The sequence below is a fragment of the Erithacus rubecula genome (genome assembly GCF_903797595.1).
Source record: "Erithacus rubecula genome assembly, contig: scaffold_96_arrow_ctg1, whole genome shotgun sequence".
Lineage (NCBI taxonomy): Eukaryota > Metazoa > Chordata > Aves > Passeriformes > Muscicapidae > Erithacus > Erithacus rubecula.
In genome coordinates this window covers 751,494-775,222 of record NW_027635362.1, presented here as the reverse complement: position 1 = coordinate 775,222, position 23,729 = coordinate 751,494, and the positions used below count along the sequence as shown (strand labels likewise).

Below are 23,729 nucleotides of genomic sequence, written 5' to 3'. Positions count from 1 at the left end.
GCTAATTGAATGCATCTAATACAAAATAAAAGGTTTAGATCCCCATTGTGTACCTACAGTTAGTTGTGAGTGGAACCTTGTCACACCTGACATACACAGGTCCCTGACCCCTGTGTCCCTGCTGGGAGGTACCTGAGCCTGGCTGTGCCCTGCTCAGAGCAGTGCCAGTGCCACAGCCACAGCAGGGAGTGTGTTTGGTGCAGCTGAGTCGATGCCTTACCTCAGCCATTGCTGCCAGAGGAGCCCTAAAACCTCATGGCCAGTGGCAGCAGGACCTGAAGGTCATCTGAGGTAAGTTTGGTTATGTGTTTTCATTCCTCCTTCACAGCAAGACCCTTCCACAGCCCTGGGGCGAGTGTCCAGGTGCATGTGGCACAGATCTGCAGGTGCAGTGGGGGCTGCTGTGGTTTAATCCAAGCTCAGGGGTGGCCCTGAGCTTAAGCTACACCAGTGGTGTCAGTGGTGGCCAGTGCCCCTTGCTGTGCCCTGGGGGCTCTTGGCAAGCTGGAGCTGATCCTCTTCAGTGTCCCAGAGCCAGGGACAGTGCTGTCCCCACAGTGCCTGGGGACAGGTGGGGCTCTCACTCCCCTCTGTGCCTCTCAGCTGCCCAGAGAAGCAGCAGCTCCTTGGGGAAAGGCAGCCAGCCCCAATATCCCCAGGCTGCTCCCCAGCCATGAGGGACTGGCCTCTGCCCCTCCATCCAAGGGGAGGCTCAGCCAAACCACTGCAGCTCACACCTGGCCAGGGTGAGCCCTGCTGGGAGGGGGACAGGGCTGGGGGAGCCCCCGACAGCCCCTGCACAGCTCTGACCGTGTGGGGGCTCACCCTGCTGGCACACACAGAGACATGAGCCGCCCCAGAGGGGGGTGGGAGCTGCCAGGGCCTGTTTGGGGTGTGGGAGGTGGCCAGGGCCAGCACGTGGCTGCAGACAAGAAGCAGCACTGCCCCTGCTGGGATGACCCTCTATGGCCAAGGAAAAGCAGCTGAACGTGGGATCACTATGTTCCCTCAGCCACAAAAGGTGGAGAAAGCCACCTGGGCTCCTCCTTTGGCCAGGGTGGGGTTTGGTGTCCCTTTAGTGCATGGCCTGCCTGGAGAGCAGGGTGAGGGACAGGCAGGCTGACGGGCTCCCACTCTTCCCCATGGGTGACCAAGGCAGCTGAGACAATCCCGTGAGACTGACACCTGCACAGCCTGGTAGCCCTGGGCAAACACACACACTGAAGGGCTGCAAGAGCACCTGGGGCACGGCTGCTCTTGGGGAGGGAGCCCAGCAGTGTGGGCACGTCCTCCCATGGCCAACCTGGGCTAAATGTCACCTGGGGGAGAGCCTGAGCTGGACAGAGGGCACACACCTGGCTTCTGTCCCCCCCAGCGCCCTGGTGTGCCCCCACCCTGCCTGTCACAGCCAGGGGGATGCCCTGAACTGCTGCAGCAGGCACAGGATGGCAGCTGCCAGGGCCGTGTGCTGGCGGGCGAGGAGCTTGGTGCCCAGCTCAGGGCACACCTGCCCGTGGAGCTGCTGGTGCACAGCCTGCACCAGCTGCTGGTAGGTGCCCACCACGTCCCCCAGCGCAGCCCCCAGCTCCTGCTGCCTCTGCCTGCACTGCCAGCAGTGTGTCACCTGGAAGCAGGTCACTGCCAGGTGAACCAGGCGGTCAAAGGTCGCTCTCAGTGCGCACTGCACCTCTGTGAGAGGCTGCTCCGTGCTCAGGAGCGCCTGGCAGCTGGACAGCAGGTCCTGGGAAGCCCAGCCCAGGGCACCCTTGCTCTCTGCACCTTGCTCCGCACACTGGTCCTGCAGGTGGGTGGCCTGGTTCCCACAGAGCTTCCCCACAACCTCCTGGAGCTGCACGGTGTAGGCCAGGAAGCGGGAGCAATCCGCAGGGCTCAGCCACGCCTGGTCCTTCAGCTGCCCCAGCTGAAGGATGTGGGGGTCCTGCCCGGGCTCCCCGGCCATGGGCACGGGGAGGCGGCTCCCAGGGCTCCTGGGCAGGCTGGAGCTGCTGGCTGGGGGGGTGGTGAGGGGCCCTGGCAGCTGGGGGGGGCTGGCCTCACTGTCCCCCTGGCCCTGGGGCTGGGGGAAGCAGCTGATGTAGGGCAGGCGGCAGCCGCAGCTGCCCGAGCCCCCAGGGGCTGGGGGGCAGCCCTGGGGCCCGGGGGGTGCAGGGCTCTGCTGCCCCTCCTCGGGGTGGAAGCACAGCAGGGAGGGCTCTGCAGCCCCGCAGGCTGCTGCTCCCTCCCCCGGGGCAGCTGGGGCTGAGGGGATGGAGACCCCCGTGCAGGGAGCCAGGCAGGAGTCCTTCCCCTGGTCCCTGGGAGGAGCAGCCTGTGCGGGCTGCGGCTGCTGCTGAGCCTCAGCTCCTGCCTCGCTGGCAGGATCTGCCCCCAGCCCCGAGCTGCTCGCCAGCTCCTGCCCCAAGCCTGCTCCAGCAGGGGCTGTTGGCATCCTCCTTCCAGCAGCACTGGCCCCCAGGCCCCTGCTGGTGGCCAGGCAGGCCAAAGGCTCAGGGGGGTCCTGCAGAATGTCCTGCAACAGGCTGTGTGACACGGGCTGTGTCCTCACCCCGAGCGAGAGCCAGGAGAGGCGGGTGAGGACCCCCGGGGCCCTGCTGCCCTCTGCCAGGAGCTGGGCAGCCTCTGGGAACCCCGAGTGGCCCTGCTGCACCTTCCTCAGGGTGTCCCCACTCAGCACCTGGGGGCTCCTGGCCCGGGGCATGGCGCCCTGGCTGCTGCTGGGGGCACAGTGCTGACCATCAGCACAGCGCTGACCATCAGGCTGGCTCTCACCACCAGCACTGCCCTGGCCACTGGCACAGCTCTGGCCACTGCTGCCCTCCTGACAGGGAGCCAGGTAAGGCTCCACACTCGCAGGGAGCAGCCCCTCCTGGGCAGGTGGCAGCAGCAGGAGCTCATCAGAGGGGCAGGCAGCAGCAGGGGGGACAGCACTGGGCTCGTGCTGGGTGGCCACCACCTGAGCCCCCTCCTCCTGAGCCCCCTGGGCCTGGCAGCCCCCGGTGGGTGCACAGCTCTGCTCGCTGGGACACCTGGGGTCTGTGTGCTCTGCAGAGCTTTCCTGGGCAGCCCCACTCTGCCCTCGGGGAAGGGGCTGCACGGGGGGCTGTTGAGGCTGGGGGCTGCTGTCCTCCTCCCCACGGTGGTCACCAGAATGGCAAACATCCAAAGTGGAGGGAAGCAGCTGTTCCATCGCTGGCTTTGTCCCCGTGGTGTCCATCAGGTCAGAGCAGGGCTCTGTGCCAGCAGTGTCCCTCTGTCCCTGGGTGGCCACAGCAATGGTGGCCATCTCCGTGTCCTTCCCTGTGTCCTCTGGGGAGGGCTGAGTGGGCAGCCAGGAGCAGCAGCGCCGTGGAGAGCCTGGGGGAGCCGCAGGGAAACTGACCTGCGAGGTGTAATCAGTTTCCAGGAAAGACCTCCTCTTCCTCAGGCTCTTGGTGCAGGCCAGCTCCTTCTCCTGCCTGTGCCTCTCCCCCAGGCTGTAGCACCTCAGCCTCTTGGGGATGCAGGAGGAGCTCTCTGAACCCTCCCAGGATGCAGTGTCATAGCCTGATGGCAAGGGAAAACATGGAAATCAGGAAGTAATCCCGGGCAGCAGAATACCCACATGCCTATACAGTGAGCCAAAAAGTTCCTGGCACAGGATTTGGAATCACAGCAGCAATGCCTGGCTCCTGAGGGCAAAAGGAAAGGTCTCTTGTGATCCAGTACCTCCCTGGGGGTGGATGTCAAGACATGGGCAGAGCCTGGTGAGTGGCTACTGAAGCCCAGGGTTAGTGACTCACCTGAAGGCAGGTGTGGCTGTAATTCCCCAGGTAAATCTGGGGACAGCATTGCCCACAGCTGCAGGCTTATCACCAAATAGAAATATGGTCAGAGGTTCCCAACTGGATGTTTAGATGATAACATTTTCCAGAGATGACAGTTTTCTGTCTGAACACAGTAGAGTGACTGCGCATTACTATAAAAGCCAAAACTGTTCTAATGGCATGAATGCAATTCTTAAGAGGTTCAGTTAATCCTGAAAGAGTTGATTACTTCAGAAACAATAATCCTTTTGTTTCTGAGGAAATACAATGGCCAGGGGCTGCCCAGCTCTGGGAATCCTTGAGCCAGCCTCTGACCTGGACAAAATCTTTGATCCTGGGGGTTCATGTAACAATGTTTTACAGATTTGGGGTCCCCCTAGCTGAGAGGAAGAGAGTAGAGATTCCAGAGTGCCACTCCTCTGAAAACTGACTTTTCCCAACACCCAGTGTTTGCACGTGGTTAGAAACCCTCCTGCAATGTCACTGTGATTGTGTGAGGAGTGGAGAATGGATGCTCAAAGGTGTGGAGGGGCTTGACAGCTGGCCTGTAAAAGCCAAACTGAGTCAGAAGAAACAGCAATTGATGAATTCTGAGTGTATCCATAGCAAGGAAGAAGGCAAGGCCATTAGCATGGAAACCGATTAGAAAAGATACATGAAGGATTTTTGCAGCTACACTACGTGCATAAGTAAAGGTGTACACGTGCCCTATTAACTTCCTGCAAAACTTTTGCAAACTATAATGATGCTAATTGCTTTGCACTAATGAATACAATAGGTTATTGTGATGCAATTAAGATCACATAAACTGGAGAACACGCAGAATAAAGAGGGAAGAGGATCCCATTGTTATCCCGCTCAAGTGTGTGTGTGTGTGTTACACCTGACCCTACGGTGACACAAAGGAGCTTCACAAGTCCTGCAGGGGCTGCTAAGGGCTGGAAGGTGAGACCCCAAGGGAGAAGGTGAGCCCCCCCAAGGAAGGTGAGCTGAGAGCAGAGGCAGCCCCCGGCAGGAATCCTGCAGCCCGCAGGTGTGCCCTTACCTGCCAGCGCGCCCGGAGGGCTGAGCCTGTCGGCAGCATCGTAGAACTCCTCCTCGGAGCTGGAGTCGCCGAAGCCCGGCGGCGGCCGCAGCACCAGCTGGCCGTGGCCCGGGCCCGGGGGGGACAGGCTGCGGCAGCCCGGGGACACTGCGGACAGCGCGGACACGGCGCCGGGCTGGGGCTCGCCCTGCCCCGCGGGGCTCGCCCCGGGCTCTGCCCCCGGCACCTGCAGCAGGCAGAAATAATCCCCGGCGCCGCCCGCCGCGCACAGCGGCACCGAGCCGCCCCCCGAGCTGCTCAGCTCCTGCACGGTGGGCGTGTAGAAGCGGAGCGGCTCCGGCCGGGAGGAAGAGCGCGCCTCCGGCTCATCCTCCTCCAGCGCATCCACGGAGTCGCTGGAGCCGCTCGTCTTGAAGCCGCGGCTCTCGGTGTTGGCCGAGTCGGACGCCTCCGAGGCGCTGTCGGTGGCGGCGTCCCGAGGGTCCCCGCGCCCCCGGGGGTCGCCGCCGCCGTGGCGGGGCTCTGCGCCGCTCGCCCCGGGGCTGCCGGGCTGGCCCGGCCGCTCCGCGCTGCTGCCGCGGCCGCGCTCCGAGCAGGACTCACAGGAATCCTCGGAGTCGCTGCAGGCTCGCGATTCGTACCCTGGGATCCAAAGGAACCTGTCAGCCCACCAGGAATGCTGGAAAAGCCCCCAGGATCAGCTCCAGCCTCGATCGCAGGCGGTGCCACCACACAGCCCCGGGCTATGCTCATCTACCCGCTCGCTCCCCACCCTTCTTCGGAAAAGGCTGTTTTTAAAAACCTTCTTCAGCTGAGACACGGTGCAGCTGCTGTTTTTTCTCTCCCCAGGTGAATATGGAGCTGTTTGCATCCACGAAGAGTCGGTAGTACCCAACGATGAGGCAGACGAGATCCTTGGCGCTGTTTGATTCCAGCAGCAGCGTGAGCACCTTTTTGTGGTTTATTTGTTGGAGGTGTGGGGGAGACAAGGGTAGAAAATATTAGAATAAACAAATACTGTTTGTACCACATTCTGCAAGAGCCGTCTTCACAAGGACAAGACACCCCCTCTGTCTGATTTCCAGGAGGCACAAAGAAGAGTAATTTATTTTTCTTGCCTTTTGAGCCTTTGGTGACTCTGGTGGAGGAAGAATCACTGTTCTCTCTATTAATTTTTTTGTTCTTCCTAGGAGCTTGCCCCAAGCCCTTTATCCTGGTGACACCCCAGCCGAGGGAGCAGCTGCTGGCTGCCCCGTGCCCTCACCTTGAGGTCCTGCAGGTAGATCTTGACGGTGCTGACGCGCTCGGACTCCTCGCTGAGCTCCACCCTGCTGATGCTGGGGAACTCGGCCAGGCTGCTGACGATGTTGAGCTTGCTGTTCACGATCTGGCTCACGCCGTGCTTGGCCCCCACCAGCAAGGCCACGTACGACTCCCTGTCCTGCAGCTGCAGAGTTTAACCTGCTCAAAGCCTGGGCAGGGACCCCCGGGCCCCCCACCCCGTGTGGGATCTCTGCACGGACTCTGCTGCAGGGATGCACCTGTGGCCACCTGGCAGCCCAGGGTGTCCCCACAGGGACCCGGTGAGACCTGCTGCTCAAACACCAATCGTAGAAAATCAGGATTTTAGTTACCTTGCTGAAAATAATTAAAAGTTAGAAGGGAGCAGTTATCTGAGACTTAAATAATTGATTGTCTGTCATTTCATGTTTGCTTAGCTGCACTTACAATGGGAAAAGACAAAACTAGTGAGCAGATCCAAAGGAACACAGACAATGCAACTAGAAACTCATTCATGGGAAAATCGGACTACACCCAGAAATCATTTATATTGTCATTGATAGAAAAGGTTGAGAGTTTAGGGTGAGGAAGACTCTCCTTACTTCCTCCTTTTAAGACCCCTCCCCATGAAAACGACCCCAGACTTAATTTCAGAAGTCAATCAATGCTGAATAGCTATTCCAGCTAATTACCATAGGAAGCGGGGGATGGGAGGGGCTGTTATTATGAATATGCATTAGTTTGAATCCTTTGCCAATAAATAGACTCTGTGATCACCTGTGATTTCACAGTATTAGAGGATCACCTCACGTTGCTGCCCAGCCCTGAATAAACACACACTTTGTAACTTTAAACTGTTAGAGAGTCTTTTGTCCATCACAGTTGAGTGTTGGACTTAGACCAATACTCTTATTTTGGTAAATCACTGCAGGGTAGAAACTTCACCAAGACATTTCTGGGGTTGAAGAAATGGCAGTGCTTTCTGTTAGGGTGAGACACTTAAAAATTTGATTAATGCAATATAATCTGGCAGACATTGTTCAATTGGCACATAGGTGTAAATTTAGCATTACTGTGACCCATGGGTGAGCCTTGCTCTGGTACAGACCCACCAGCATTGCCCAGCTCCCCGTGTGACACAGCTTGTGTTTTGCAGCTCTGCAGAGACCCAGGTGGGGACAGGCAGGAAAACCAACAACCCTTGTACAAATAGAAGAGGTTAAGTGTTTCCCGTATTTTTTTCAAGAGTTTGAAGCCTCCCCAGATTTCTCAAGTACTTTATAACACACAGAATAAAGACAGGGTTTATCTGAAGAGCAAAGGTCGCAGCTTTCAATTGGAAAAAAGTGCATAGCTATGGTGTAGGCAGTGTTGTGCACACTTCCATGGAACTATGCTGAGTTTCTCCAGCAGATCAACATCTACCACCCATGCCAGGACGGGGAGAAGCAGGGTGGGCAGCAGGAGTGCACGGCAGGAGCAATCACAAAGGAAGGAGCTCGTACCATCATGGTGGCGTTGAAGATCCTGCCGCTGTACATCTTCAGCTCTCCCAGGATCTGCAGGTAGCTGAGGCGCACCTGGGCTGCCCTGAGCGTGTGCTGCGTGGGCAGGAGGGGAAGCACGGCTCAGGAACGGCTACAGGCACACTCTGGGTGTCTGACACACCCAGCTCAGCCTGGGCAGGCAGCAGGGGAGCCCACTGGCCATCCCACATGGCACCCACAGCCAAGGGCAGAGGGGACAGTGCAGGGAGAAACCCCAGGGGACATACAGGAGGACGCTGCCACTACCTTCTGCCGAGGGTCCAGCAGCACCTGGTTCCTCTTCAGGTGGTAGCTGATGGCTTTCTTGATGTCCTTCCCTCTCATGTTTCGCAGCAAGGTGGGGGAGATGAAGTTCTCGATTCCCCAGTCCCTCCTGGCAGAAAGAGGGGAGGGAGCACAGGCAGGGCAGAGCCCCCAGGCAGCCCTGGGGGTTTTGGCACACCCAGAGCCCTCTCTGGCTCCAGTTTACTGCTGCCTGCCCCTGCCAGGCTGGGGAGCAGGGCAGAGTGCACTTTGGTGCAGAATGAACATTTTCATGAGGTTTCACAGGAGGGAACTCACAACCTTCATTAGCAGGACAGTCCCAATCTGCCCCCACCATCCAGAGGATAGGGGTTCTGTCCTTGCTTTGGTGACAGGGTTGTGACATTTCAGTTCAGTTTCCTGGACTCAGAAGTGGGCTATGTGTGCTGCTGGATTTTGCTCAGCCCGAGCATTCAACACCTGGTTGAGGTGAGAGCAGGGCAGCTGCCCCTCGCCCCCACTCCCTGCACACAGCTGGGCACATCTGGCTGCACACAATGCCTGGAAATTAACCTGGTTCACCACAGCAGTGCCTGGTAATTAGCAATGAACTCATCACCACTCCTGGGCAGGGGCTTCTCTAGGGCAGGTGCAGTCCAAGAGCACCAACATGCAGCAAGGCACACCTGCTCCTTCTGAAAGCATTGTTTGGTCCCTTCCCCACGGATCTCAGTGCTCCACAGGATCTCCCACTGCCCAAAGCAGGTGTTTCTGGCATTTCTCCATCTGGTGGATGGAGAGATGTACTGGCTGTGCAAAGCTGGTGGTTACACCCTCTCTCCCCAGGTACTGCAACCAGAACTGGCAGGAGCAGCTCGGGTCACCATCACTGTGTGAGAGCTCTGCAGCTTCAGGTCTTGGCCCTGTGACAGACCCTGGGGACGCACCCAGGTGCTCAGTGTGTGTGGCTCTCAGGTATCTCGGTGGGTCAAGGACAGAGGGCCCCCAGCCCTCCCTGCCCCGAAGGGAGGCTGCAGTGCCCTTGGACACGGGGCAAGCACAGCTCCTGCCCTTTGAGGTGTCCCTCCCGCGGGCTGCCACAGCAGAGCACAGTCGGGGCACTCACTCGATGTACTTGAGGGACACCTTGTTCGGCTGGGCGCAGGTCCTCTCCTGGATGTGCAGGGCAGCCAGGCGCAGCGCCACGCTGCACTTCATCTCCACGGCGAAGCGCTCCTGGAGCACGTCACTGCAGCTCTGCACAACAGCCCGGGGCAATTGCAATTCAAATCACCTCATTTTAAGCGCTCTGCATTTCACACCTCTGGGCGGGGGGAAACAAAGAAAAATCTCCCAAGGTAACAACCTTTGTTTTTTCTTCAAAATTAATGATTTCTATTTAGAGTTTCAGCGGTACTCCACTCCCATTCTACCTCGTACAAGCTCAGTCACAGCTGACCACATTGCTCACAGCCACCAGAGTGCCAGTCCATGCTGAAGAATCCCTTTCCTGACTCAGTTTCCTCACAAGCCATGCCAAGAAAACTTCACCTCCCTTCCTACCGGCTCCAAGATGCTCCAAAAATCTGTTCAGACATTGGGGACTCAAAGAATAGCTTGCATTTTGAGAATTGCTTTATGAATGCTTTTGATTGTTTTTGCCATTTTGTGTTCTTTAGTTACCTCAACAATTTTATTTTAAAATCCTTAAAAGAAGCCTTTTTAATTAATAAAGAAATGGGGAGCTGTGGAGACCCAGAAAGGCATTCCCAATAGGGGAACATGAAAGGCCTCTCCCACTGCCTTCCCTTGACATTCCTGCTCTGTTCCCTGGCCAGCCCCTCTCCCTGTCCCTCAGTCTCTGGTCACTCCCACCCTGATTCCCTGCTGGCCCTTTGCCCTGACCCCTCCCTTGTGCCACCCCCCTGTCCTCTGATAATTGGTCCCTGATGCTCTCCCCACCCTGCTCATCCCATGTGCTCAAACCTGGACCCTCACAAGCCCCTCTGCCTTTGTTCCCTGAACTCTGGAGCATGCACGAGCATGGCTGAAATAAACATCTCTGTAAAACCCCTGCAAAGGCCCTTCCTGCTCATTTATTTGCTATCACCCCATGCAAAACACACCCATGCAGCTGAGCCAGTCTGAGGCACGCTCTGATTTAAAGCAAAAATGAGAATGGGGCCAGAAGGGATTGCTAAGCATGGAATGCCCCAGTGTCACCTGCAGGTACAGATACTCAAAGGCCACTGGGTCTTCCTGCAGGAGGTCCAGGGGGTCCTTGGGCACAAAGCACACTCTGAAGAGGCAGCGATAGTCGTGAGAGTCCCTTTTCTGGACCACCTGAAAAGAGAGAGGCCATCACACCACAGACCCCCTCCACAAGTGCACAATGAGCTCTGCAAACACACAGGAATTGTTTAGCACCACTGGCAAGGGGATGGTGCAGATTGCCCTTAACAAACACAAGGAGACTTTGCTAGTGTTGATCATTTTATCTCTGAGTCTTCATCTGCTTTTCCTTCTCCCTGCAGTAGCTCAGAAGCCCTTTGAGAGCAACACTTCATTAAATACCCACTGATCCCATACACTTGCAGTGTGACCAGGACAGAGGCTTTGGGGCTGTGTGATAACAGCAGGGGAAGGGGCAGGCTGCTCTGCTCTGGAGTGCAGTCACAAGACACAGCAGCCCTAAACAGACCCCTGAATCATCACTGTAATGCCAATGGGATGTCAAGACTCTGGGTTATACATCAGCATATTTTATTCTGGGCAAATCCTGCCCAGCAGAAATCCTCTGACCTGTGTGCTCAGTGGTCTGACAGCATCAGCCACTGAGGAACGTGAGCTCAATGATCCCCGTGTGTGCCTCCCCATTCAGGATATTCACTGTGATTCCACAAACCCCTCTGCACTGGACTGCCAGCCAACAGACCCATCAGCACAACTCCTGCTGTCTCAGGAGCTGAGACTCTGAGCAGGCACCTGCTGACAGACCAGCAGTGTCAGAGCAGCAGGACCACACCAGCTCTCTTGTTTACAGGACACACAGCACTGACCCACAGTGCAGCCCAGGTGGCCCCTGCCTGGCTGAGTGCTCTGATTGCCCAGCTGTGCTGGGTTGCTGTGCCCAGCAGTGTGTGTTTATTGTGTCCCATCTGCTGACCCGGCTGGGGCAGTGCCCCTGATCTCCTGGCACACATTCTCTGCTCATGGGCCATCTTTAAACCAGCTGGGCAATCATCTTTATCTTCCCACAGCCCATCCTCCCTCCAGCAGATATCTCCTGTTCATGGCCACTGAGTCCCAGGGCATGGCTGAGAAAATTCCATCATCCCACTGGGAGATGCTCCAGCCAGGGCAGGAGCCAAGCCTTTCCTACCCAGAGAAAAACTGACATTTGGGACACCAAGGCACCTTCTTTCCACTGCATTCCAGAGGAAAACCAGACCCTTGCACATCATCCCTGGAGCTTCAGAGGAAACTGCCCCTTCTCCAGGAGCACTGCTCCAGCTGAGCCACATCTGCCCCTGCAGGAGGATGCAGCACCATGGAATGGGACTGTGCCACCACCCTGACTGACTGAGGGTGTCAGCTTGGATTCTGGCTCTGGCAGGGCTGGGATTGTTCTGTGTAATGCTGCATTGCTATTGGAATTGTCCTAGTGCAGAACTGTTATTCCTAATTCCCATATCTATTTGCCTGAGAGCCCCTTAATTTCAAAATTATAATAATGATTTGGAGGAAGAGGGTTTACATTCTCCATTTAAAGAGAAGCTTCTGCCTTTATTGGCAGACACCTGTCCTTAAATCAGGACACCAGGGAATGGCAAGTAGCAAGGTCAGGCACAGGTGCCTTAGAGGTGTTTAAAGGCTCAGGCAGGGGCTCACATCATGGGCTGATGTGGCATGGGGCACAAAGGATGGGCACCCACGACTGCTCCCCATGGCCCAGGCAACACCAGCCCATGGGTGCTGCTCTGTGTGTGGGCACTCAGGATGCTCCCAAAGTGCCCCTTTCCCAGGGATGTGGGGGAGAGGAATGTCGGATTTGTCTTTACAAACAAGCTGTGGGTCTGCTGGTAGATAAGGTTAGCACAGGGAGATAAAAGAAACAAAGGGAAGGATTCCACTCATTGATGAATGGAAAAGGATATTTGCCTTTACAAACAAACTGTAGGTTTGCTGATAAATGAAATTGGATATTGGAAGATGAAAGAAGCAATGGGGAAGAACCATGGATTCTCTAAGAATTAAAATTAAAGGGAGGGTTGTACATGTGAGGGGAATCTCAGGTGTCAGGTGTTTGGGCAGTCTGTGCCTCTCAAGTGCCTCAGCAATGGGGAAAGAGAGAGGGAAATTGGGATAAAAGGAGGCTGAGTCCTCCAAAAATCTGAGAGATCCCAGGGGGATGCCTCATGGCCTCTGCATTTATTGGAATAAAGAAAAAGGATTCCTCTATCTTTTTTGGACATAAACCTCTGGTGTTTGTGGGTTAATTTTCCTGACACGGGTGAACACCATGGCACAAGTGGATGGCATCACCCAGCTCACCCCTCTGGTGACTCCTGCATGTTTTGGCTCCTCTGCCCTCACTCTGCCCCTGGGGGCAGTGGGACCCCCGGGGGGCTCTGCTCACCTGTGCAATGAGCTCCTCCTCGTGCAGCAGGTGGATCTTGGCCAGGTTGTACTGCTCCTCCAGCACCAGGGCGAAGTGGGCGATGCTGCGGATGGACAGCTTCTCCTGCAGGGTCAGCACGATGTCCTGCAGGGCACAGGGTCACACAGAGCTCAGACACCCACCCCGGGGCCCTGCAGCCTGCCACACAGAGCACAGCCCAGCAGGACAGGGTGGGGAAGCTGCAGCTCTGCAAGCCCCAAGGTGTCACAGGCATCAAATCCATAGCCTGGAGCTGTCTGTCCTCAGCTGCTCACACTCAAATTCTGCACTTTTCACTGGATGGTCTTGGGCACTTCCTGCCACTCTTAACCCGTGTGTTTGCTGTGTTTGTTATTCTGGCTTTCTAGAACTGTGTAACCCTTTGCATCCATCCCTGAAGTGTCCAAGGCCAGGCTGGACAGGACTGAAGCAGGTGAGAGGCATCCCTGGCAATGGTATCTGAGATCCCTCCCAACCCAAACCAGTCTGTGATGCTGGGATTTGTGAAGAAACTAAAAAGAACTGCTGAAAAACACTTCTCTCCAGTAAACAAGAATTTGAGACCATAATTGCAAAAATCTTACCAAATCTGACTGAAACTGGTGTTCAACTTTCTTTAGAGAATTCTGTCAGTATTCTAACTGCTACAGAAGTAACAAGGTTTACTTTTGGCAAAAAGAAAATATCACCTCGGGCTTGATGCACAAATTGAAACAGAAGCCCTTGGGCTCACTCAAGCCTCTGGAGATGAACATAAATGTTTGACTCACCTCAGTTTTAAGCCAGGATGTCTCAAGACACAGAGGTGTTTCTGCAAACACCTAACTTGGGAAGCATTTTACTCTTTTAGGTGTTTCTGGAGAGCCCTCTTTGAGAGCTGCTCTCAAAAACTGGGAAAATTTTTCCATGCCAGAGCTGAAGAACTCAAGTCAAAGAGAAAGAGCTAATCCACCCTTTAGAAATTAAACCCTTGGGGACAGGCATTCAAACATCTCTTTACAACTCACCTTTCCTGTCCTTTCCACCTCCTTGCTTTATTTCACTATTTTCTTTTTCTAAACCTCTCATATCAAACAGCTTGCAGACACTTGCCTGAGAGACCACAATGGTTTTGTGAGGTTGGAATGAGCTAGACAAACTCATCCTTTTCTGAGTAAAGTTTTCACTGCATGATAAATGAAGTCTCTCTGTGTTTTCCCTTAATACACTTTGAGCCTGATAGCCAGAATGTCTGTCCATCTGAATCTCTCCCACAGCATCTGCACCCCCCTGTCCTTTAACCAATTTATGACCTCCAACCACTGGCCAAATCTTACTAAAAGTCCAACCTAAACACTGAGCAGCTACAACGACCAGGCCAGGAGAACTGGAGGTGTGTAAGGTTCTGTCCAAGCACAGCAGCCCAGGGAAGGGCTGGATCAAAGGCTCTGCAGAGCAGCACTGTGTTTTCAGGGCAATAACAGGAACCTGTCTGTGATGGCCTCAGCAGAAGTGACCTGAGACACGTCACTCTTGGTTTAGGAGGATCATTCTCTGGGACACTGCTGTTTCATCCTTAGCAGTGCAAAAATGAGGCTGGAACTCAGGAAACCCAGCGTGCCAGCACCAGCCAGCAATGCCAGCAGCTGCTCTGCCCACACCTTTGCTGATGTTTTGGACTTTGCTGGTGTTTGGAAACAGCCTGCCAAGCATCCTTACCTTCACAGTGGTGCTGCTCTCAAACCTGAACGCCTTTGTCTGTCCATTCTCCAGGTACACCTTGAGAACATTGGGCATGAACAGGAGGGAGCTCCCCTGTGGAATGAGAGCAGCAGCTGCACCCTGGGGCATTCAGCCTGCAGGCACCAGCTGCTCTGCCTGCAGCACATCCTGGCATCCAGGAAAATCCTTCTCTGCCTTGGCAACCCTCTTGCATGGCACCAAGCTCAACTCCTGATGATGCTCCTGGCAGGGAATGGCAGGAGAGCACAGCAAGTGCCTTTACTGTAACCCTCTGGGCAGCACAGCAGCTCCTATATAAGACTTTTTATTGGGGAGAATTGTTTCTTTTAACTATTTGCTCTTTGCCAGGCTTTGCTTTACTATTGCCCCTGCATTTGTCATTGCTTGTCTGTGTACTGTTGAGACCAATGTGCTCTGTGATAAGATGTGCTTTGTAATAAATCACCTTTTTAACTATTAGCTGCTTTGCTTATTTAAGATAACCTGATGAAGTAGGAGCAGGAGCTCTGGAGCTGGTGCCTGTAGAGCACTGGAGGTCCAAAGAACCTCCACAGCAAGATGAGGACAGCCCCAGTGAGCACACCTCTGCTGGGTGCTCAGCAGGGTCTGGGGGCCTGGGCTGTGTCCTGCTGGGGCAGCTGGTCACCCTCGAGCCCCTCACCTCAGCCCTGCTGAGGGGAATGCCTGTCCCTGGGCCCCACTGCTCCTCAGGCTGCTCAGAGCTGAGCAGCTTTGCTGCTCCGCTCCCACAGCTCCTATTCAGCCTGTCTTTCCATGTTCTTGGGTCAGCACTCTACCCATCACTTAAAGGCCTCATCTGCTTGTGGAGAGAGTCTCAGGGTCAACAGTGGTGTTTTAAGGTGATCTCTGCTGTGTTCCAGTTACTGCCCCACGTTACAGATCCCACAGCCTGGGTCCCTCTGGACAGAGAGCCCACACACCCTGCAGGCACTGCCAGAGCAAACACAAACCCATTGTGAATCCCCTCCTCGTCCCCTCGCACCCATCTCGTGGTCCAAGCTGCCTACAGCCACCACTGAGAAAACAAGAGAACACTGCTGCTCTCTTCTCCAGCCCAGCTCTTGGGCTCTAAGCAGCCCAAGCACGTTTTTGGCAGGAGCTGGGTCCTCCACCAGCTCCAGAAGAGTGATGGTGTTTTACAGCAGCTGCCCATCTCCCCTGGCAGCTCCCACAGCCACACTCACCCTGCGAGGGGGCCCTGCCCCGCCAGCACACAGCAGAGCTTAACACCTGCACGAATCACCGGCCCCAGTGACCCACTCAGAACAGCCGCGGAGCTTCCTCCCTCCTGCCAGGGCTGACAGAGCTGCTGCGGATTAACCCTGGAGCTTCAGCAGCCCTGCCTTCCTGCCCTTCAGGGCAGGGCTGGTTCAGCCCAGCGCCCCCAGGGACCCGCGCCTCGCATATCGCTGGGGGCTGCAGAAACGCATCCCAGCCTGCGGAAAGCGGAGGCAGGACGGCAGCGGGGCTCATGAACAATTCATGCTCCCGACCTGCCGGCTCGGGTTTCAGCTGCAGAGCGCAGCGCTGGGATCCTGCCCGTCGCCACAAGGATCACTTAGCCGCGCTCCATTAGGATGACAAGAGCAGTATATTTACTGAAACTGGAGGCTGCACGGTTTTCAGGGCCATAATACCCATTTTGGCTGCCTTAGTACGTCAGCCCGTGGAAAGGAGAGCAGCCCTAAAGCACTCAGGGCTGCTGCGGTGCATAGTGCTTTTCCAGAAAGAAATCATAAATATGCAACAAATTTATTTACTCTTCCTTTGTGCTAATGCTTTGCTGCTCAAAACAGGTTACGTGTCCAGATGGTGAAAAGGGAACCTAACACCAGTGGCACCCCAGCACCCGAATTAATTTCTCCTGCTGTCACTACATGAATAGCAATCTCAACACTGATTGTGTTCCTCCTCTGCACTGGCAGAGCTGTGATTACCTCAGCACACGGCTGACAAAGGCTTTAGGGAGGCACAGAGTGCAGCTTTCCCTCCACAAGTGCCTTCTTTAGGCTCTCAGAAGAGGTCATTTCCCAGTCCTGCTGAGCCCTGGGATCAGCCAGGGGCTGGCACAGACCTCAGGGGCTGTGACACCGTGCCCAGCTCCTGGAGCCGCCGGGCAGACACTTGAGCCAGCCCCCAGCTGCAAGAAAAGCTGAGCCTGTTGGTGATTTCGTGCCTGCCTGTGCTTCAGGGCCAGTCCTGCCCAAATCTCTGCCTGGGGGCACATCCCCAGTGCCCTGAGTGTCACATCTGCCAGCAGCAGGAGGGGTCTCTGCCTGGATGCTGCCCCAGAGAGGACAGCAGGACCCCAGACAGCTGTGTCCCCCACACCTGGGCATGTGAACTCAACCCTGCAAGGCACACCTGCCAACAGCCTGCCAGGAAGGGAAGGCTCCCAGGGTCCAGAGAGACACTGACAAACGTCTGGAGGCACAGCTGGCCTGCCCTGCAGGGAGGAGGAGAGGCTTCTCCAGGTGCATTCACACCGTGAACACCCTGTGGGCAGGTGACACCAGGGCACCTCTGGCTGCTCCTCTGCCCATGTGCAGGGGAAAGAGAGGAACCACCTGCCCTGGGAGGGCTCTGGGCTGCATCAGGAGAGTTCCAGCAGCAACAGGCAACAAAACACAGGAAGGGAAAAGGAAAGGGGCTCAGTTTGTCACTGCTGCAAAGCAGAAAGCTTTGGTCAGACCTGGACAACTGAACAGCACTAATGAGCAGGATGCCAGAGAGGGGCATTCTGACCACAAAGGTTTTTGATTCTGAAAGACAAAAAGGTCGATGCTAATACTCCCAGTTGACACCAGTTCACCCCAGTGAGCTGAGAAAATTACCCAGAAAGAAAAGGAGACATTCACAGCGTTCAGCCTTTGGCAGGACACCAGTGTCTCCCCTCTGCCACAGGCAGAGCTGTGTGCACCCAGCCCAGCTGCAGCAGCACCAGGAACCCCGATGGGTTTGCAGCACCTCCAGCAAGCTCTGACCAGCTCACCTGGCAGAGGCCAGGTACAGGGGCAGCTCTGGTGCTCTGTGCAAACCCTCTGCAGGGTTTGGGGGTCCAAGCCACCCTGAGAACACTGCCACACCTCACAGCAAAGCAAAGGGACCGGTGACAAATGCTCTGAAGGAGGTGTGACCCACAGGTACTCCAGCAGCACACGAGCCTGGCGCACACACCAGCGTTCACCTCTGCACTCCGAGCTTGTCACGGCCACACCTCGGCTGGATTAGCCCTTCCCGAGATGACAGCAGCGCTGAAGGAAGGCTCTGAGGTCAGCCGGGCAGCGCCGCTGGGTATTTTCCATCAGCCCGAATGAGCACATCAAAGACAAAGCCCTGCAGAGGTGCCGGTGCCTCCCGGCTGCCCCGATGGCCTCGGGCAGCGCTGCCCGCACCGTGCCCAGGGCAGAGGGGCTCGGCAGCCCGGACCCAGCCCCGCTCCCTCCCTCCGCGATCCCGCACCTGCGAGTGCCCGTTCAGCAGCACCTCCTCCGCAAAACGCACTTTGACGGGGTTCGTTTTCAGCCTCGCCCTCTTCTCCTCCGTGAGGAACGATGACTTGGGGCCGCCCTGGAACGACAGCGGGGATGGGTGGGGGCAGCAGCCGCGGGGGGAGCGAGCAGAGCCGCGGGCAGGGCAGGGGCGCAGCTCACCCCCGTGCTGGGGCTGCTCTCATCGAGAGCAGTTCTGGGGAGCCTCTCCGCCCCCAGCCTTCCACAGGCCCCTCGGACCTGCCTGGGCAGCTGCTGAACCAGCGCGGCTGCTCAGCCAGCGGGTGTGGCATGTGCCACACACCGTCCCCGTGTCACCAGGAGCCGGCTGCTGCTCAGGTGCGTGCCAGCCATGCAAGGCAGCCAGACCCGCACAACAGCTGGGCATGTGCCCACAGCTGGCTCCAGGGGGCTGAACTCAGCCCGGCACACGTGGAGAGCCGGGCAGCTATGGACAGGCACGGGGCAGCCCCTTCCCGCTCCTGGGCTTCCCAAAACCATTCCAAAAACAGCCCAGGGGCACAGCCCCACAGGGTGACCGCACTCACTGCTGTCCCACAGCTCGCTCCCACCATGGCAGGGCGCTCAGGAGCTCGGCACACACGCCACACAGGAATTCCCTGTAAAGTCTGATGCTCCCTGAGAACAGCAGCAGAATCCCCCAGTGTCCCCCTCCCCAGCTTCCAGGCAGAGCCAATCCTTCACCCGTCAAATTGCTCGTGTCTCCTGCCGCAGCCCCGTCCTGCCCTGAGGACACAGGGTAGGGACAGCGAACGGGATTTTGGAGGAGCCCCCAGGCACATCCAGACCTTCCAGAGCCCACCAGGGTGCGTGGAGCAGAGTGTCCCCGCAGCCCATGCAGGGGCTGTGAGGAGCCGCTGCCCACCCTTCCCCAGCCCCCTCCAAGGGTGTGTGTGACAGCAGAGGACGCTCAGGGGACCCTCGCGGCTTTGGCCAGCCCAGCCAGCCCGGGTGCCACTCACAGAGCTGCAGCGCAGGACGGTCAGGACCAGCTCGTCTCCAGCGTCCCTGCGGAGGGGACAGGCGGTGAGCCGGGGCCGGCCCCCCGGTGTCCCCGTGTCCCCTGTGCCCTGCGCACCTGATGATGCTGGCTGCCCGCTCCACGGACGCGCCGTCCACCGTGCTGGAGTTGATGGCCAGCAGCTGGTCGCCGGGCTGCAGCTTGCCGTCGGCCGTGCTCCCTGCGGGGCGGCACAGGGTCAGCCATGCCCCCTCCCACCCTGCAAACCCCTCCGGCACGCCCAGTCCGCCCCTAACGCAGCGCTGCCCGGGCCACGCTAACTCACGTCCCGGGTGCCACAGCTGCGCTGGGGATGCCCAGGGACACCCACTGTGAGCTCCTCTGTTGGGAAGGATCAATCAGGAAAACCTTATAAATGTCAGTGCTTAGCAAAAGATTTTGAGAATATGGAAACCATAAGCGAGATTGAAAGGAAAGCCATCTTAGTTACTAAATAACTAAAGACAATAGGATGGCTGGCTGACAGTAATCCCTCTTGATAGAACAATGGTCCAAAGGTCAGAGAAGACCCTGCTAGCTTGGCAGAAAGGGCTCCAAAGAGTAGTTTTTAGGGTTTAAAGTATAACACATTATGGTAATGTAAGGATTCTTACAGGCTGTATGTAAAAGCCATAGGATTTGTATCTTGGATTGGATTGGCTAGTGGAAATTAGAATGTTCAACACAGAAGATTTATTGTATTGTAAACAGGAAAAATCACACACTTACTTCCCTCTTTTACCACTCTTACTTTTTAGAACTCTTCCTACCTCCCACTCTCTGCCCTGCTCCAAGTTGTGGCTGGCAGCTCCCAGCAGAGCTCTTTTCACCCACACCCTATGCAATAAACTGCAAACTTCAAAACCAGACTATAGAGAGCACCTGAGTTTGTCCTGACCACCGTCCCCCACCAGCTCCTACAATCCTCTTCCCTCCCAGCACTGCTCCCCTCAACACCCACACGAGCATGGCAAAATAAAAGTGGTTGAGGGGTGCTGGGTGCTGACCCTGTGTCCTGATCCTCCACCTGTGCCTCCCTCTGCCCCATGGAAAACCCTCCAGCACATCCTGTCCCCTTGTCACAGCCCAGCCCACAACCCACTGGGACCCCATCCTGGGCTCCCCTCAGCAAAGGGCAGGGTCAGAAGGGCAGCTCTCTTTGTGCCTCAGCTTTAGTGAAGTGTTGATGCTTTCTGATCAGGAGAAAAGAGAGGCACAGCAGAAAAAAAACCCCCACTGCTTACACCCCACAACTCTCAGATAATTTCACCTGGGAAGGGGCATAAACAGAAGTGGGAAGGGGCAGAGGGTACAGGCCCTGGCCCAGAGCCCCAGCTGAGGGCTGCCACACTCACACCAAAGGTGAGAACCACGTGTTTTTTTGCATCCATTTAAAAAAAGAAAATATAAATAAGAAACAGAATCACAGTTTTTGAGTTGCAACCTCTCCCTCCTATGGCCAGAGAAGCTGATTTCCTGGATTTCAGCAGCAAACCTCTCTGAGTTACAGGGACTATTCAGCAACAGATCACCACGACCACAGCGGAATGAGATGAAATTCTCTGAGATAAGATTAAATTCTTCCTCTGCATTGCAGATAAAACACCAGGAAAGGCTTCACTTTGAGCAGCTCTGTGAAGAGCCCATGGGGACAGTGACACCGGGAGATGTCCTGTCCCTCTGTGTGCCCAGTCCCCGCGGCTGCGGGCAGGGCTGACACAGCAGCAGCAGCTCAGGAGCCACAGCCCCTGCCAGCAGCTGTCCCCCAGCACGCTGGCTGGCAGGCAGAGCACACACCTGCAGTGACAGAGGCAATGGTGAGGGGCAGCCCTGGGCAGATCTCGAAGCCGTAGTGCTGCAGCAGCAGGTCCTTGTACACGGTGACGGTCACCTTGGCCCGGCTGGGCTGCGCCCCGCTGTCCCCAGCGCTGTCCATGGCAGGCTCGCTGCTCCTGGGGGCACAGGGGCCCATTACACAGGACACAACACAGAGTTTGTGCAAAGGGATCCCCGCACTTCCCTGCTCCCCAGGGGCTGCACTGTGCCCCTAGGCTGGCGCTGCCTGGGTCACTGCAGGAGGCTGAGGACATCAGGCTGGGCGTGATCACAGATTCCCAGCCATGCCAGCCCAGTGGTCAGCCACAAGGAGAGGCCCAGGTGTGCCCCACCTCCATCCAGCAGCACCTTGACCCAGCGAGGCAGCGAGAGCAGCTCTCGGCCACGGATGTCCACTCTGTGTCCACTCTGTGGTCACCCCACCCATGTCAACTCTCAGACCTCAGGGAAGGAAAGCAGCCGTGGACCTGGATCCCTGCTAAATGCAACCTAGTCTTTGTGGGCCCACAAAGAGAAGCGTGACCCCACCTTCAAGAAGAGCAAGTTTCACATGGAGCAATGCTGCATTTCTTCCTCACAAAACCACAGCAGAGCAAGGCAGGAGCCTCTGCCCCTGGAAGCCAGGGGGGTTGCTTTTCCTTTTCTGTGTGCATATCTCCCAGGAACAACGGAAAGAGTGAGTAAGGAGTGCGGGCTGTGCCAGCCCTGCTCACTGGGAGCAGCCTCGTGCCTCTGATCAAAGGTGCTCCCTCCACAAAAACCACACTCACCTGGCCGTGCTGTCCCGACAGCGATGAAGCCACTTTGCTACCATTTGCTCTATTCTACATGATTTTCGTGTATGGATTAAGCTAGTCTCCAAATCTCCCATTTACCTGGAAGCAACAAAAGCAGCGTGGCAGTGGCTGAGGAATTCTGGACAGAATTCAGGGTCACCAACAGTAATTCACAGCCCATTAGTAATGCAAAGAGATCTGCTGGCACCTCATGAAGAGCTCTAGCAGAGGGTTGTGACCGGTTGTGACACTCATGGAACTACCCTGCCCACCCAGCCTCCCCTGCTCGGTGCTTTTGGTCACCTGTGTCGCCCTTCCACGGCAGACAGTGACACCTGCATTCCTTTTTCCATGGATTTCATGGGTCTCTGGCCTTCTTTTGGAGGCTGGATCAGCCCCCCACCCTCAAACTGAGCCTGCAGTCAAACCAGATAATTGGTTTGACACTTGTAATTACCAACATCAGTGGTAATTGCACAGCCTGACAGTGTGCCTGGCAAGGCAACCGTGCACCACTGCCAACACTCTGAGCTCTAGCCCTGGGAAGAACTGTGGGCTGTGACAAAACCTAACACAAAATGAGTCCAATTATGCCTGCATCTGCCCAAAGTCGTGAAGAATATCAGCTCTTTGTATTTCAACCCCAAAACTGTTATATTCACCTTTCACAGTGTGCCTTCTGACCAGCCTAGGAGCTGCACACGTTCTGACCTCCTCCCTCCTGGTTTCTGCTGGAAGTTCTGTGCCTCAGGGTCATGCTCTGTCATGCTGGGACAGCAGGCTGCTGGTCCATGGCAGAAGTGGTGCTGTAACAGAAATAGCAGTAAGTTAACCTAGGAACAGCAGAGATGGCTGGAAACTCACAGAAATGAGGCACAGAAATTTTGTCTCAACCAAAACTGGACCTGTTTCACCCAGCACCTTTTCCCCCAGCTCACATTTTCTAACCAAGAAAGAAGAGCAAGACTCACAGCTGCTGGTGAGGTCCTCACAGGGAGCCACTCCAGCCTGTTGTGCTCCCTGCCTGTTCAGCCAGGGGCAGAAAATGGAGGAAATTCAGCCCTTCAGCAGTTCTGGCACTGGTCACTCTCTGGGCTTTCTTCCTAATACAACACAATTCAGCTTGCTCCTTCAGCTCCTACATCCGCTCCTGGGAACCACCTCTGACCCACGAATGGGGACCTGCTGCTCCAGCTGTGCTCCCAGGCACCGGGGCTGATCAGAGCTTTCACTCCCTGCACGCAGCCCACGGCTGCTCCGGGCCAGGGGAAGGTGCTGCCTGCAGGGGCTGCTGCTGGTGTGCCCTGGGCAGCTCTCAGGTGCTTCCTCCCCACCTGCACCTGCAGCTCCACCCCTCACCCCCTCCCTTCACTGCTCTGCAGAAAGGACAGGCTTTTCCCTCTGGGCTCCACAAAACAGAGTTCCCACAGGAAGTCTCCTAACCTGTAGGATAAGGAGGAAAATTCTGAAGAACAACACGAACATTTGAAACTCCCAGATGGAATAGTAAGGAAAGCAAACATGTTGTCCTTTCAGGAGTCTGGAGTGTTTGGGGCAAACAGCAGGTGTCCTAGAGGAGGCAGCTCGGCAGGTATTTCCCTCAAACAATGCAGGAGCAGCCTCTCCCCTGAGCAGGGTCACCAGGGTCCCTCCCTGGCACACACAGCCAGCTCTCCCCACCCTGGCATGTCCCCCCCCTGCTCCCACCTGCCTTCCTGCAGCTGTCTGAGCCAAGCCCCTCAGCACCTCACTATGCAGCTTGAGCTGGTACACAGAGATCCTTCTGTTGGCCAGCTGTGACTCCAGAGGGATTTGCACTGCCAGCTGACCCTTCTGGAGAGCCACAGCTCAGTGTCTGGAAGGAAACACAGCTGGGTGGCTCTGGATCTTCAGACCTGATCACACCAGAATGTGCAGACACCTGGCAGCAGTGTCACAGCACAGATCTGACCAGCAAGGAAAAAAACCAAACCCACTTTCAAGGCGAGTGCTTCAGTATTTCATGGAAAGAATTAATTCATCAAATTGAAATTTTTGGATAGCCAAAAGTTTTTTTTATGGTAATTTTGCTATTACATTTTGTTTTAAGGTATTAGCTCGCAGCAGAGCATGGAGCAGGAGCAGCAGTGGGGACCAGCAGCTCTCCTGCACCCACTGGCACAGAAATGCCTGATGAGGTGTTGCCATGAGCTGCTGTAAAGCTCTGGATGCTGCCCACTGTCACCTCACTCACAGGGGCTCCTGGAAGCAACTCTGCAAGTA

The 23,729-nt window shown here is 56.2% G+C and overlaps 1 protein-coding gene across 1 annotated transcript; it reads right to left on the bottom strand.

Annotated features, from left to right (window-relative positions):
• Nucleotides 1-937: 937 nt before the first annotated feature.
• On the bottom strand, nt 938-22,560 carry FRMPD1 (FERM and PDZ domain containing 1). Its single transcript, XM_079333355.1, has 17 exons — nt 22,439-22,560; nt 22,130-22,273; nt 21,462-21,566; nt 20,653-20,807; nt 18,934-19,036; nt 18,818-18,863; nt 17,806-17,913; nt 14,299-14,394; nt 12,580-12,705; nt 10,164-10,283; nt 9,067-9,197; nt 7,944-8,070; nt 7,656-7,751; nt 6,134-6,316; nt 5,672-5,819; nt 4,870-5,511; nt 938-3,564 (listed from the first exon to the last, which is right to left on the bottom strand). Exons 3-17 carry the CDS (start codon nt 21,560-21,562, stop codon nt 1,403-1,405), a joined length of 4,344 nt encoding a protein of 1,447 aa, XP_079189481.1. The 5' UTR covers nt 21,563-21,566; nt 22,130-22,273; nt 22,439-22,560; the 3' UTR covers nt 938-1,402.
• Between the last annotated feature and the right edge of the window lie 1,169 nt (nt 22,561-23,729).

What these genes read in the sequence shown, in the direction of transcription:
- FRMPD1 (XM_079333355.1), bottom strand. Translation starts at nt 21,562, where the DNA reads ATGGGAGATTTGGAGACTAGCTTAATCCATACACGAAAATCATGTAGA. An exon ending in TGCTGAACGGGCACTCGCAG is followed by an intron (nt 14,395 to 17,805) that starts GTGCGGGATCGC and finishes CTCATTCCACAG; the next exon opens with GGGAGCTCCCTCCTGTTCAT. An exon ending in CCCTCCGGGCGCGCTGGCAG is followed by an intron (nt 3,565 to 4,869) that starts GTAAGGGCACAC and finishes CCTTGCCATCAG; the next exon opens with GCTATGACACTGCATCCTGG.